The sequence below is a fragment of the Crocodylus siamensis genome, chromosome 6 (genome assembly GCF_052110815.1).
Source record: "Crocodylus siamensis isolate JL-2025a chromosome 6, ASM5211081v1, whole genome shotgun sequence".
Taxonomy (NCBI): domain Eukaryota; kingdom Metazoa; phylum Chordata; order Crocodylia; family Crocodylidae; genus Crocodylus; species Crocodylus siamensis.
The window spans coordinates 1,581,663-1,595,571 of NC_143400.1; the positions used below are offsets into that span (position 1 = coordinate 1,581,663).

Sequence of the window (13,909 nt, forward strand, 5' to 3'; positions counted from 1 at the left end):
GGGGGGCACCCGGGGGGGGCTGAGCAGTACCAGCCTGGTCTGAACTCTGACCCCGAAGTCCATGGAGCCACGGTGGGGTGCCCCCCCCGGCATCCCCTCAATGGGAGCACCCTAGGTGGGGGGGTCCTAGGCCAGTTTTTGGGGGGTCACAGGCCTGGGGGTCCCTGGCCCAGATTGTGGGTCCCAGGACTGGGGGGAGCCTGTCTTGGGGGGTCCCAAAGTGGGGGGTGTCTCTGAGCCAGGTCAGGGGGGTCACAGCACTCAGAGGGCCCCAAGGCTGGGGGGGATGTGGCTCAGGGGTCCCAGGGCTTCAGGGGGGTCGGGATTGGGGGGGCATCCCAGGGCTGGGGGAGCTGGTGTAGGGAGGTCACAAGGCGGTGGGGGGGCACAGCAGTGGGGGGTCCCTGGCCTAAAATAAGGGGTCCCAGGGCTGCGTGGGGTCCTGATTCAGGATGAGGGGGGCTTGGTCCAGTTTAGGCAGTCTCAGGACTGGGGGGATCCTGATCTGGGGGGGCTTGGTCCAGTTGGGAGGGACCTAATTCAGGGTGGGGGGGTCTGGTCCAGTTTGGGGGGTCCCAGTGCTGGGGGAGGGGTCCCAGGGCTGCGGCTGGGGTGGGGGAGCACGGGGCTGGGCGGGGGGGTGGGGGGGGCCGGCGTGCGCCGCAGAAGGGGTTAAAGCGCGCTGCCGGATGTGCTCATCGCTGCCAGGCAGCATCTTCCCTCCATCCCTCCATCCCTCGCAGGCCCCTCCGGCCAGGCCTCCCCCCACCCCTGCTCTGGGGACGAGGGGGGGGCTGGGGGCTGGGCCCACCCCCCCCAGCCCCTGCACCTTTGCTGCCCGCCGGGGCGGTGCCGTGGGGACCCTCAGGGCTGGGGGGGGGGCAGCGGGGAGGCCAGGAGCCACCCCCCCACCCCCTTCCCTAGCCACCCCCCACCCCTTCCCTAGCCCCCCCCCTTCCCCTGCCTCTTCGCAGGCTCATCCCTCACCCTGGCTCTGACAGCTCGGAGCGGGGCTGGGGGGCTGGGCCTTGCCAGGGCCCCCCCCCGAGCAGGGCAGCCGGGGCCTGGGGACAAGGGGCTTGAGACAGGCGAAGGGGGGGGGCAAGCTTTTTGCCCCCGCTAATTGCCGCCAGCCGTTTTGCACACTTGGGTCTCTGGACTTTGGGGGGCTTTTGCCCCCCCCACCGTTGCAAAGCAGCCCGTGTGCCCCCCACCCCGGCTCGGCTCTGCAGCCAGCAGCTCCTTGCACGCCCAGGCCGGTGGCTCATGGCACAAAGGGTAAGTCCAGCTGGGTCTGTTTTTTGCCGGGGAGGGGGTTTGGGGTTGGGGTGGCGGAGATGCCCCAGGGGCTGGGGTCAAATTTGCACCCCTATTCACTTAATGTGTGGGGGGGGGCCCTGTGGGCATAGCGGGGTGCGTGTGTGCAAGGGAAGGGGGGGCACCCTTGCAATGGACCCCCCACCCAATTCGTGCCCAGGACTCCGGTCTCGGCGGGCACCTGAATTCGGGGGTCTCCAAGTATCCCATTGCTTTTCGGGGTTCAGCCGGTGCGTGTGAACCCCCCCACGTGTCTCTGCGTCCACCCTCCAGCCCCCCCGGATCCACCCCGTGTCATTTTTCCAGTGCGCCGGAGCTGGTCCCTCTCGCCTGCTGGATTTTTGCCTTCACCAAGCGGCTTTTGCAAAGTTCTCCCTTTTCCAACTTGTTTTCACCCCCTTTTTGCAGAGAGGCAAAGTGGGAGACGAATCTCGGGGGGGGGTCGTGGAGTTTGCAGGCGTCCGATGCTGAGACATATCAATCCGTGTCTCCCCAAAGAGTTTCTCCTGGCTTTAAAAATGACATTTCAATGAGTTTTGGGGGGGCTTTCCCCCCTTTTGGAGCCCATGTAGGGGCAGCAGGAATAGATCTGAACCCACCCCCCAGCTTCTGTCACTGCTTAAAAATCATCGTGCAAATATTCACAGGGACAGTAGTATTAGGGGAGGGGGCAGAAAAGTGACTCTCGGGGGCTTTTTTATATAGAAGAAAAAATAGGAAACCCCCAAAACAGCAGCAGCCAGAGCCAGCCCAGTGCAAAACCCAGAATATTTGGGCGTCTTATCTTTTAAACTGAGGAAAAAAAAGAGATTTGAGAATAAAAGTGAATGCAAAAGAATATTTAGGTGTATTATCTTTTAAATTGGGGGGAAAAAAAGAAGAGATTTGAGAATAAAAGTGAATTTAACTGAATATTTAGGCATCTTATCTTTTAAATTGGGAAAAAAGAAAAAGATATTTGATAATAAAAGTGAATTCAAGTAGCAGATCACACCAGGAGAAAGTGGAAGGACAAATCCAGCCCCACCCCCCGGCCCCCGGGTTCATAGGATGAGCTGGGTGGATCCTTTCCACCGCTAAAATGTGGGTTTTGGGGGCGAGCGAAGGCACGGGTCGAACTCCCGGCCTTTGGCTTTTCTTCTCTATTATTTTAAATGGAAAAAAAATAAAAAGGCAAAGAGCAGGTAAACTCTGTGCGGGGGCCGGTGATTTAAAAGAGGAGTGCGGGGCGGGGGGGCGGTGGAGAAATGTCTTCAGCCCGTCTCGAAGGCATCCCACCAGCTCGCTCGGGCAGCGGATGTGGAGCCCGCTTGGCTTTTTCTTTTGTCAGATCCGGCCGGGGCCCAAAGAGTTTGCAAAGGGCTCACGGGGTGCAAAGAAAAGAAAAGAAAAGAAAAGAAAGAGGAAGGGGGGGCAGGGAGTCTCCGAGACGGGATGTGCCCGCTCTGTGCGGGGAGGGCCTGCGTCTTGCTAATGAGCGTCCAGTAAGGAGCAAGGCCAGCTCATTTTTTTGGGTGCTCCTCTTTTAATTGGGGGGGAGGGCGGGGGGGAGAAGGAAAAAACCAAACTCTGGGTAAGATTTTAAAAAAATGATGGTGGTTATTATTATTATTTTAAATAGACTCTTTGATTAGAACCAAATTCGTGTTTTGGAGCTTTGCTTTCTGGGCTGGGGACAGCTGCTCTGAGCTGGGCTGGAGGCAAAGTTTAGCTGGAAGAAAGGGAAAGGCGAAAGAAACATGTATACATGTATGTGCGTGTGTATGCGCGTGCACGTATGTCTGTATGTGTATATATGTGTGTATTATGTATAATGTATCTTTATGTGCATATATATATGTGTGCGTGTGTGTGTGTGCATGCCGTGTGTATATGTATACCTATGTGTATGTGTGTATATGTGCATGTGTGCGTGTGTGTGTATACGTGCGTCTATGTATATGTGTGTGTGTGTATATATATGTATATAAATCCATGTATATATGTGTGCCTATATACACACACACATATATATACACACACGCACACACTTACATACATCCATACATACACATAGGTATATATTTGAGAAGCTGGGGCGGGGGAGTGCTTTCCACAGCCTGAATCAGCTTCCTCTTCAATATAAAAAAATCATGCACCCCCCTTTGGAAAAACTGTTGCCTTATTTGGAAGAATTTATATATATATATAAAATCTTTTTCAAGGTGTTTTTCCCCTGTAAAACTTTTGCTTTTCCCCGAGAAAAGACCAAGTGGGGTGAGGGGGGAGAGGGAACCCCAGGAAGTTTTGCCAACAAAGGGAAAAGGCCGGATCCTGGACTCATCCGTAGAGGAGCCTTACAAAGGCGGGGTGGGCGGGGGGGCCGTGTGAGTGCGGCGCGGTGGTCTCCGTGGGGAGATTCGCTGTCCCTCTGGAGGGGCCCGGGTGGTTTAGGGGAGCTCCCGGCTGAGCTTTGCTTCCCAGCAGGGCCGGGAAGGGGGTGGGCAGGTGGCGAGGGGGGTGGTCGTTAGGTGAAAGTTTGGAGGGGGAAAGCCCGAGCATCCCCCCCAGCAGCCTCAGTTCTCTCCCAGCCTCCGCACGTGACCTCTTATCCTGGGTGCCAAATCCCTGGGGTGTCCAAATCCCCCAGGGTGCTGTTTCTTTAAGAGGGCACTGCCAGCCCCCGGGCACGGGCATGGGCACAGCTCCCAGCCCCTGGCTCCCTCCTTCCACGTGTCTTGCAGTATGAGGACCTGGCGTGCTACCCCGCGATGGATGGGCTCCCCTTGCCGGGATTCGCGGACCCCCACCTGGGCAGGAGCCTGCCACCCCCCTCGCTGAGCCAGAGCTCCCCGTACGGCCCCTCCGGGGTGACCCACCGCCCGGGGGCACCCGCCGGGATCGGCAACGGCGACGCCTTGAAGCGCGAGAAGGATGAGATTTACGGGTAAGGCTGCGCCGGGCCCTAATACGGGGGTGGGGGGTGCAAGGCGCGGCACAGGGGTCCGCACCCCATCTCCGACCCCCAGCGGCGCGTGCACCGTGTCTGCCCGGTTTCAGGCAAGCGCCGTCTCCCGGCAGAGACGGGTCCAAAGAGACCAGACAAAGAGGGTTTCATTTTCTTCTGAGGAGAGGGGGCTTTTAGGGGCAGAAGGGGCAGGATGGAGCTTCCCCGAGGAAAGGAAGAGAAGGGGCCGGGGGGAGGAGGGCGGCTTTCCCCTGAGAGCCAAGGGGTGATTTTTTTTGCACCTGTGAGAGGGGGCACAAAGGTGCCCCTGACCCTGATTGCTGTCACCCCCCGGGGTATAAACCTCCGGCTGTGTCAGAGTTTGGCCCTTGCTGGGCTCGGCTTCTGCTGGGAATCGGGCCCAGAATCGGGGCCCTGGGAAAAAGCTGGAGCTCAGCCCCCCCGGGAAGCCTGAGCCGGGCCCCAAAAGTCGCTTCTCTTCCCCGACCAGGGTCGCGGCAGCTCCCCGAGGCCCCGGCCCTGATTTATGGCCCTCCACAGATATCACCTTCCCAGGGAGCCACGGGCCCCTCTCCCCCCCCGGCCCCTGACCCCAGACAGGGCTGAGACTGGTTTTCGTTTGCGGCTTTGACTTTTCCCGGCCAATTCGGGGTCTCTGTGGCGTCGCCCGTCTCTGCTGCCGGAGCCTGGGCGATGCCGGGGCTGGTGCCGGGTGCGAGCGCGTGTGCAGGGCGGCGTGCGACAGCAGGGCTGTGGGAAGGGAGGCGGCTCCAGGTGTGCGACACGCGTGTTGGGGTGTTGGGGGGGGGAGCGCGTGGGCTGAAGTCACTGGAGGGGCATGGGGAGCTGGCAGAGGTGGGGAGCAGAAAGCAGAGCAGTGGATCAGGCAGGGAACACAGGGCAGGGAGCAGGAGGTGGATGCACCGATGGGGCAGGGAACGCAGCAGGGAGCAGACAGCGGAGCGGCAGACAGGGCAGGGCAAGGGCAGCCCCCCCGCGCCGCCCCAGCCCCCCTGGCCCCGCAGGCACCCACTGTTCCCGCTCCTGGCGCTGGTGTTCGAGAAGTGCGAGCTGGCCACGTGCTCGCCCCGCGACGCGCCCGGCACCTGCCCCGGCGCCGACGTCTGCTCCTCCGACTCCTTCAACGAGGACATCGCCGTCTTCGCCAAGCAGGTCAGCCCCGCGCGCCCCCTCACCCGCCCCCCCGGCCCCGAGTTCCCCCCGGCCGGGTTGGTCTGCAAGGTGGGGGGATACCGGGGAGATGGCAGGGCTATGGGGGACACGGCGGCATGGGGGTACAAAAGGTAGAGGGGTATGGGGGAGGTAAGGGGGGTATGGGGTGTAGGAAGGGGGCTACGGGAGGTCCCTTACCATGCAGGGCTGGCCGTGGCACGGAGGGCTGCACCCCGGGGCCCAGACAAACCCCCGTCCCATCCCCCCTCGGCCCCTGAGTCCTTTCCCTCCCCGTGGACAGGGTGCAGCCCACAATCCCACCCCTCTCTGCTTTGCTGCTCCCGCAGGTGCGGACGGAGAAGCCCCTGTTTTCCTCCAACCCCGAGCTGGACAATTTGGTGAGTGCTGCCTGCGAGCCTCCCTCCCACGGCTGGATTCTGCCCAGTCACCCCTTGACCCCAGGCAAGGATGCGGGGCCCTCCCCTGATCCAGCGTCCGAGCCTCCCCCTGCACCAGCCTCCGTGTCCCCCCAGCCCTGGATGTGGGACCCAGGCATCTGGGCTCCCAGCTCCCCCATGTACCCGCCTCGTTCCCCCCTGCAGATGATCCAGGCCATCCAGGTGCTGCGATTCCACCTCCTGGAGCTGGAGAAGGTAAATGTGCCCCCCCCCACACCTGGACCCCCATCCTGGCCTGCTTGGATGCTCCTGGAAGGCACTGGGCCTGGAAGACCCTGTATCCCCAGCAGCTGATTTGGGGGTGGGGGGCATGAGGCAGACAAGGGACCCTTGGACTGGTCTTGGAGACCTTTTGTCAGGGGAGGGAAAGGTTAAAAATATAAGCAGAGGAGGGGACTGGGGGGCAGGGAGCCTGGCCTGGCTATTAGGGGCATTACGGTAGCCCCTTGGAGCTCAGGCAGATGGGGAGGGAAACTGAGGCACGGGGTGGAGGGGGGAAGGGGAGGGGGCCTGGGCACCTAAATTCATGCCCGCCTACCCACTTCCTGGGCCCCTGAGGTGGGGGAAACGTGTGGTGATTGGTGGGAGCGGTAGGATCTCGTGACGGCTCCATCCTGGGGTGGGCCTGGGGGGCACGGAGCTGTGCTGGGGCTGGTAGACGGCACAGTGGGAGCCCTGCAAGATCTGGAGCCCGTGAGGATTCAAACCCACAATCCAGCCCACCCTGGATTGGTGGGAGCAGTGGGATCACCGCGCAGCTCCATCTTGTGCCAGCCTGGGGGGCACGGAGCTGTGCTGGGGCCGGGGGGGGGGGGTAGACGGCACAGTGGGAGCGCTGCAAGGTCTGGACCCTGTGGGGGTTTGAACCCGTGGCCTGGCCTCAACCCCCCATTGTTTCTGGGGGTGGCAGGTGCACGACCTGTGCGACAACTTCTGCCACCGCTACATCACCTGCCTCAAGGGGAAGATGCCGATCGACCTGGTCATCGACGACCGGGACGGCTCCAAGTCCGACCTGGAGGACTACGCCTGCCCCAGCCTCTCCGACCAGGTGGGCCGCCCCGACGCCTGCGCCCCCTCCCCGCTCCCGGAAGGGAGGGGGCTCTGGGGGGCAGGAGCCTGGCTCCTCTCCCAGCCCTGCCCTGTGCCCCCTACTTCCCTCCCTGGCATGCGGGGGGGAGGGGGCAGACCTGTGGGCAGCCCCCACGGGGGAAACCGAGGCACAAGGAAGTGGAGAAACTGAGGCTCCCCTGGGAGGGGAGCGGGGTCTGCGGGGGGAGCCCGGACGCCCGGGTCCCGTCTCCAGTGGCGCTGGGGGAGGGGCCCGGGTGGCGGCGAGGCCTGCTCTCGATTTACAGCTGTGTCGGCAGCTTGGCCCCCACGGGGTTAAACGGCGACCTTTGCCCCCTGGCACCCCCCCAGGGGTGTCAGGTTCCAGCAGGCCCCGGCACGGTCGGGGTTAACCAGGCCGGGGGCACGGCCCAGACCCCACCGCCCAGCCTGCCCCCCCACTCCCAGAAGCCGGGGCAGGGGAATGGGGCCTAGTGGTTAGAGCTGGGAGCTCGGACACCTGGGTCCCCTCCCCGCTCCAGCAGGGCGGGGGGCTGCAGTGGCAGGGGGGTGTCCCTAGCCTAACCCCCGCCCCCGGGCCAGGTGCTGAACGGGGGGGGGTTGTTCTGGGGGGTCACGCTCTGCCCCCCCCAGGGCAGCGTGTGGCTGCGGGACGCAGAGGAGGTGGCGTCCGCGGGCACCCCGGGACCCTCCAGCGGGGGGGGGCTGGCGTCGCACAGCGGGGACAACTCCAGCGAGGCAGGTAAGGCCGGGCCGGCCCTGGCGAGGGTGCGGGGACTCGTGGGTAGTCCCCCGCGGGGCGGGCGGCGGGTTGGCGCCCCCGGCCCAGCCCCAGCCGGCTCCGTGCCCCGGCGCAGGGGACGGGCTGGACGCGGGCGCGGCGTCGCCCAGCACCGGGGACGAGGACGAGCTGGAGCGGGACAAGAAGCGCAGCAAGAAGCGCGGGATCTTCCCCAAGGTGGCCACCAACATCATGCGGGCCTGGCTCTTCCAGCACCTCTCCGTGAGTCCGGCAGAGGAGCGGCACGCGATGGGTTAAGCGGAGGGGCCGGAGGCTGGGGTTCCCTCCTGGCCCTGGACCCCCCCCCAGCCCTAGGATGACCCCTCCCCATGCTGTGCCTCGGTTTCCCCATCCTGATTATGGGGCCCTGCTCTCCGGGGTGGGGGTGGGGGGTGCGCTCCTCCCCCTCTGCCCGGGGGCGGGGTCTGGGGGGATCCCAGCCTTCGGGTAACCCCCCCTCCCCCCCAGCACCCCTACCCCTCCGAGGAGCAGAAGAAGCAGCTGGCACAGGACACGGGGCTCACGATCCTCCAGGTGAACAACTGGTAAGGCTGGAACCGGGGGGGCGGGGGGGTCCAGGCTCCCCCAACCCCCCCGACACCCCCATCCCGGTCTCACCCCCCAGGTTCATTAACGCCCGGAGACGCATCGTGCAGCCCATGATCGACCAGTCCAACCGCTCCGGTGATGCCCGGGGTCAGGGGTTGGGGGGGCATTTGGGGCACAGCCCCTGGGGCGGGGGGAGGGGGGTGGAGCAACCCCCCCACCCTCTGCTTTGACCCTTGACCCCCCCCCCCACTCTCACCCACAGGCCCTGGGGCCCCGTACAGCCCCGAGGGGGCGCCCCTGGGGGGCTACGGCCTGGAGGGGCAGCAGCACCTGGGCGTCCGCCCCCCCGGTGAGTGGGGCAGAGGGCTTGGGGGGGTCCAGGGGGGCATCTGCCCCCCCAGGCACGACCATGGCCCCCCAAAGTGAGAGAAAAAAGGAAGTGCCCAAAATTGTGTGTTCCCCCCAAAATTATGGCTTTTCCCCCCTGAAATGGTGTTTTCCCCTCCTAAAATTGTAGGTTTTTCCTGCAACATTGTATTTCCCCCCCTAAAATTGGGGGTTCCCCCCTGAAATGGTAGATTTTATTCCTCTCCCAAAATGGTTTTCCCCCCCAAAAGTTGTGGTTTCCCCCACCCCAATGGTTGTTTTTCCTCCCCAAAATGGGATTCCCCCCACCCCCAAAATTGTTCTTTTTTCCCCTTCCAAAATTGTGAGTTTTTCTCCCCCAAATTGTGGGTGCCCTCTCCAAATTGTGGTTCTTTCCCCCCCAAAACGGGCCTTTCCCCCCAAAATTGTGGGGTTCCCTGAAATAGTGGGGTTTTTCCTCTCCAAAAATTCTCCACCAACATTGTGAGTTCCCCCCACAAATTGTGGTCCCACCCCAAATTGTGGTTTTTTCCCCCCAATTTGTTTTTTTCTCCCCAGATGATGGGTTTCCCCCTGAAATTGTTTTGCCCCCCAAAATTGTGAGTCCCCCCAGATTGTGGGTTCCCCCAAATAGTATTTCCCCCCAATTGTGTTTCCCCCAAAATTGTTTTCCTCCAGAATTGTGAGTTTCCGTCCCAATTTGTGTGGTTCCCCCCCAATTATGTTTTTTTCCCTCCTAAAACTGTGGGCCCCCCCCAATTGTGGGTTCCCCCCAAAAATCATGTTTTCACATGTGGGGGATGGGGGGAAGCATATTTTGGTGCCGTTCTGCTGGGATCAAGGCCCTCTGCTCGGCCTGGAGGGGCCCCGGGCTCCTGCTGTGTTCAGGGCTGGCGAGCGGGCGTCAGACCCCCCCAGCCCCTGGCACGGAGTGAGTTTGGGGGGTCTCAGCCTGGGGGCTGGTGGGTCTGGGGGTAAAGCAGCAGGTCAACCTAGTTACGGGTTGGGGTCATGGGTGGGGGTCAGAAGTGATGGATAGGGGTAGGGGTCAGGGTTGACAGGTAGGGTTTGGGTTATGGAGAGGTCTGGGTATACCCCCTAGGGGATGGGTCTAGGGTTAAGGGCTGGGGTCAAAGGTCAGGGTTTCCATCTTTTGCTAGGGGTCAAGGGTAGCATTAGCAATAGGGGCCAGGGTCAGGGGTTATGGATAGGGGGCCAAGGTGGGGGGTTACAGGTAGGTTTAGGGGGGTCAGGGCTTATAAACAGGGGTCAAGGGTTACCATTAGGGTTAGCAATAGGTTTTGGGGTCCAGGGTTCCAGATAGGGACCAGGGTAAAGGGTTATGGGTAAGTTTTGGGGTCAGGGGTAGGGGTTATGAATAAGGGCCAGGGTTGGGGTTAAAGGTAGGGTTTGGGGTCAAGGGTTACAGATGGGGGTCAGGTGTTACAGGTAGGGCTTGGGATCAGGGGTTATAGATGGAAGTCAGGGATTTTCGGGGTCAGGGGTTACGAAATGGGGCCCAGAGTGCCAGGTAGGGTTTGGGGTCAGGGGTTACAGATGGCATCAGGGATTATGGGTAGGTTTTGGGATCAAGGGTAACAGGTGGGGGGGTCAGGGGTTACGGGTAGAGCTTGAGAGCAGGGCTTACAGACAGGGGTCAGGGGTTAAAGATAGGGGCCTGGAGTCCCAGGTGGGGTTTGGGGCGAGGGGTTACACATGGAGGTCAGGAGGTATGGGTAGGGTTCAGGGTCACGGGCTACAAATAGGGACCAGGGTCACGGGTTCCGGGTAGGGCTCGGGGTCAGGGGTCATGCATGCAGGGTCCGGCCCGGGGCTCACCCTGCTCTCCCTGCAGGCGCGATGGGCGGCGTGGGCATGGCCATGGGTGTGGAGGGACCGTGGCCGTACATGTGACGCCCGTGTGCTGCAAGGACGTGTGAGTACTGGGGGCCCCCGACCCCCACTGCTCCCCCCCACCTGAGGGGTGTCCAGGGCTCCCTCCCGCCGCGGCACCAACCCCCCTCCAATGTCTCGCAGGTTCCCAGGATGCACCAGGCCAGGCCGAGCATGCGTCGCACCTGTGGTGGGAACGGGATCCATGCGCCCCCCCGGCTCTGCAGGGCCCCCCCGGGAAGACGGGGTGCCCTCCCCACCCCCAGCTCCCCACCGCTCCGGCAGGATGCGGGGGCGACACCGGGAGACGCTGCAGGACTTAGCAGCGCAGAGACGGACTCTGGGCGCTCGTGTGTCTGTCGTACACCCCTGCGTGTGCGCAGAAGCCGCGTGTGTGCACTTGGACACGGGTGTGCTCGTGTCATAGACGTGGGTGTGCATCGTGGGTGTGCGCTTGGGTGTGCGTGTACACTCAGGCATGTGTGCACATACTTCACGTGTGCCCTCCGGCACGGGTGGACACACATCATGTACGTGTGCACATTTCAGAGGTGTGCACGCTTGGGCACATGTGCACATACTTTAGGTGTATGCACTTGGGCACGTGTGCACATACCTCATGTGAGTGCACTTGGCTGCGTGTGCACGTGCTCACGTTATACACACCTACACACATACTTCATTTGGATACAGCTGCACACGCCCGTGTCTTACATGTGTGTGCACACTTCACATGTACACTCAGGCATGTGTGCACACTCATGTCATAGGTGCGTGTGCACGCTTATGCACAGGCTTGGACACGTGTGCACTCGTATCGTGTGTGCCTGCACTCATCACCCCTGTGTGTCCTTGGACACACACTCAGATGCTTGTGCCAGATGGACCTGTTGTGGGGACAGGTGTGCACCTGCGCACGTCACCCCTTCACGTGGCCACACTCATATGTGTGCACAGGCATACACACACCCACCCACTCATGCCCACTTATTCCCAGCCTCAGCAGCAGCATTGTCCCCCTCACATGCACCCACACCCACACACGCGCGTGCAAACACCCCCCCTCCACCTTGACCAACATCTGGGTCTATTCCTGCCCTTCCCGGCGGGTTTTGTTTCTCTTAATTATTAACGACTTAATTAATTAACTCCGTGACAACGGGAAAGTAAATTAACTTGGACGTTTTTCTTACGATTCCTTGTCCGCCTCTGGGTTTGTTCGGGGGGGTGCTCCAGGGGCCCAGCACCGGGATCCGGGGGCAGGATGTGGCCTAGGCCTGCTGGAGGATGTGTGCGCGCTCCTGAATTCAGGAAGGGGACCCAGGTGTCTGGGTGGGGCTGCGTGCTGGGCCAGGGCAGGAGCCGGTTAAGCAGATGGGGAAACTGAGGCACGCCACCCCCCGCAGGCCTGGCTTGTCCCCTGCTCTGCCCCGCGCTGCAAAGCGGCGATGGGGATCCCAGGACTCCGGGAGCTGGGGCCTGGACACTTGGGCTCTCTGCGGGGAGCGGGTCCTGGGCCCTGCAGCCCAGAGCACAGAGCAGATGGGCCGTGAGCGCTGCCCCCCACCCCCCGCCTGCGCCGCCCTCCTCCAGTTCAGCCGGAGGCTAAGGAAAGCTCGTTAATCATCCAATTATGCCCCTGTCACAAAGCTGGGAGGGGGGGGAGGGCGGAACGAATGTCGGGGGCACACGGGAGACAAAAGCCGGTGACCCCTGGGGGGGGGCACGTCCCAGCCCCAGGCTGGAGCCAGCTGCCGTGCTGTGGGGGGTGAGAGCAGCTGGGCCCCATTGGGGGGACAGGGGGGCACCCCCCAGCTCAGAGATGGGGGAGCAAAGCGGCCCCACCTCCCCCCCAGTGCTAGGAGGGAACCCAGGCATCCAGGCTCCCAGCTCAGGCCCCCAGGAAGTGCTGGGGGCAGGGGGGACCGCAAAACTACCCTCCCTACCCCAGAGATCACAGGATGGGGAGCCGGATGCATGGGCTCTCCCCAGCTGGGGCGTGTGGGTCTAGTGGTTAGGGCAGGATTGGAGCAGGGAGCCCGGACACCTGGGTGCCTTCCTAGCCCTTGCGGGGGTGGGGGCTAGGGACTAGTGGTTACAGCAGAGGGGGCCAGGATTCCCTGCTCGCCTGTGGGAGCAGAGCGGGGCCCTGGGCCCAGCCCCCAGCGCTGGGGGGCCGAGGCCCCCATGCCGCCCTTCCCGGCAGGCTATTTTTAGTGGCGATTAACCTCCTGGCTCCCAGCCCCGCGCTCCGGGCCGCGGCCAATCGGCTTCATTAGGCGCCCCCATCTCTGCCGGCTCCGGGGCCGGGGGGGCAGCCACGGGTGTCACATGCGATTAGCGGCAGCGCCGGGGCTGGGGGGGCATGGAGGGATCGGGGCAGCGGGGCCTAGCTGCAGGCTCCGCTGCTGCCTGGGGAAACTGCGGCTGAGTCTGGGGGGCAGCTGTTCCGCGGGGTCGTCCCAGAAGGGAACCCAGGAGCCCTGCTCCCCAGACTCTACCCACCGGGACTCACTCCCCTCCTGGTCAGGATGAACCCAGGTGTCCTGACCACCCCCCCCAGGGGAACCCAGGAGTCTGGCCCCCCTGAAATGCCAGGAGAGAAACCAGGCATCCTGGTGTCCCCCCCAGCCCCAGAGATACCGGGTTCCTGGGGCTGGGCAGAGGTAGTGGCCTTAGGACCCCCAGCGCCAGGCCCCAGGTGGGGCTGGCTGGGAGGCGCTGCCAGCTTGGAGTAATTACCGCTAACGAGCGCCATTAGTGCTAATCACCTATTTATAGCGCAGGCTGGAGCTGTTAGGGTGGCAACTGAGTCCAGGCTGTGCAGCTCCAGGAAGCATGTGTGCCCCCCCCCCCCTTCCCCTTCCCGGGATCGGGGCCCTGTTGCCCCAGCTCTGTGGAGGGGGTGGGCACATCTGGGGCAGGCATCTGGGGCTCCTCTCATCCATCAGCACCCGCGCCCCTCAGAGCTGGGGGGAGAGCCCAGGCGTCTGGGTTCCCGGCCCCCCATGCTCCACCCCCTCAAGCCTTGTGGGACCCTGGGCCGGGCATGGACCCAGGAATCCTGGTTCCCTGGGAAAAAACGACCCAGCTCTTCTGGTGAGACCCTGCCGCACGACTGGCCCCTGCCCCCCTGCAAGGTGAGGGGGGACCCAGGCATCCTGGCTCCCAGCACCCACATGCTCCAACCACGTGGCCCCACTCCCCTCCCAGATGGGAGCAGGGGGCCTAGGAGTCTGGGCTCCTGCCCCCCTGCTCTGCCCACCAGAGACCCCGGGACTGATTGGAACAGACTGTGGGGGCATTTATTGAATATAACGAGGGGTCTGGGAGGGTCGGGGGGGAAGACCTGTG

At 62.8% G+C, this 13,909-nt stretch overlaps 1 protein-coding gene across 2 annotated transcripts; it reads left to right on the plus strand.

Moving 5' to 3' along the window:
• Window positions 1-715: 715 nt before the first annotated feature.
• Window positions 716-11,739, plus strand: MEIS3 (Meis homeobox 3). Of its 2 annotated transcripts, XM_090053029.1 has the most exons (13): window positions 718-1,278; window positions 4,041-4,243; window positions 5,290-5,437; window positions 5,785-5,835; window positions 6,040-6,090; window positions 6,806-6,946; window positions 7,600-7,708; window positions 7,824-7,969; window positions 8,216-8,292; window positions 8,373-8,431; window positions 8,559-8,645; window positions 10,518-10,598; window positions 10,700-11,739. In XM_090053029.1, exons 1-12 carry the CDS (start codon window positions 1,267-1,269, stop codon window positions 10,574-10,576), a joined length of 1,143 nt encoding a protein of 380 aa, XP_089909155.1. In that variant the 5' UTR covers window positions 718-1,266; the 3' UTR covers window positions 10,577-10,598; window positions 10,700-11,739. The 2 variants fall into 2 exon arrangements, with proteins under 2 accessions (XP_089909156.1, XP_089909155.1); XM_090053030.1 differs by lacking the exon at window positions 8,559-8,645 and having other exon boundaries at window positions 716-1,278.
• The last annotated feature ends 2,170 nt before the right edge of the window (window positions 11,740-13,909 follow it).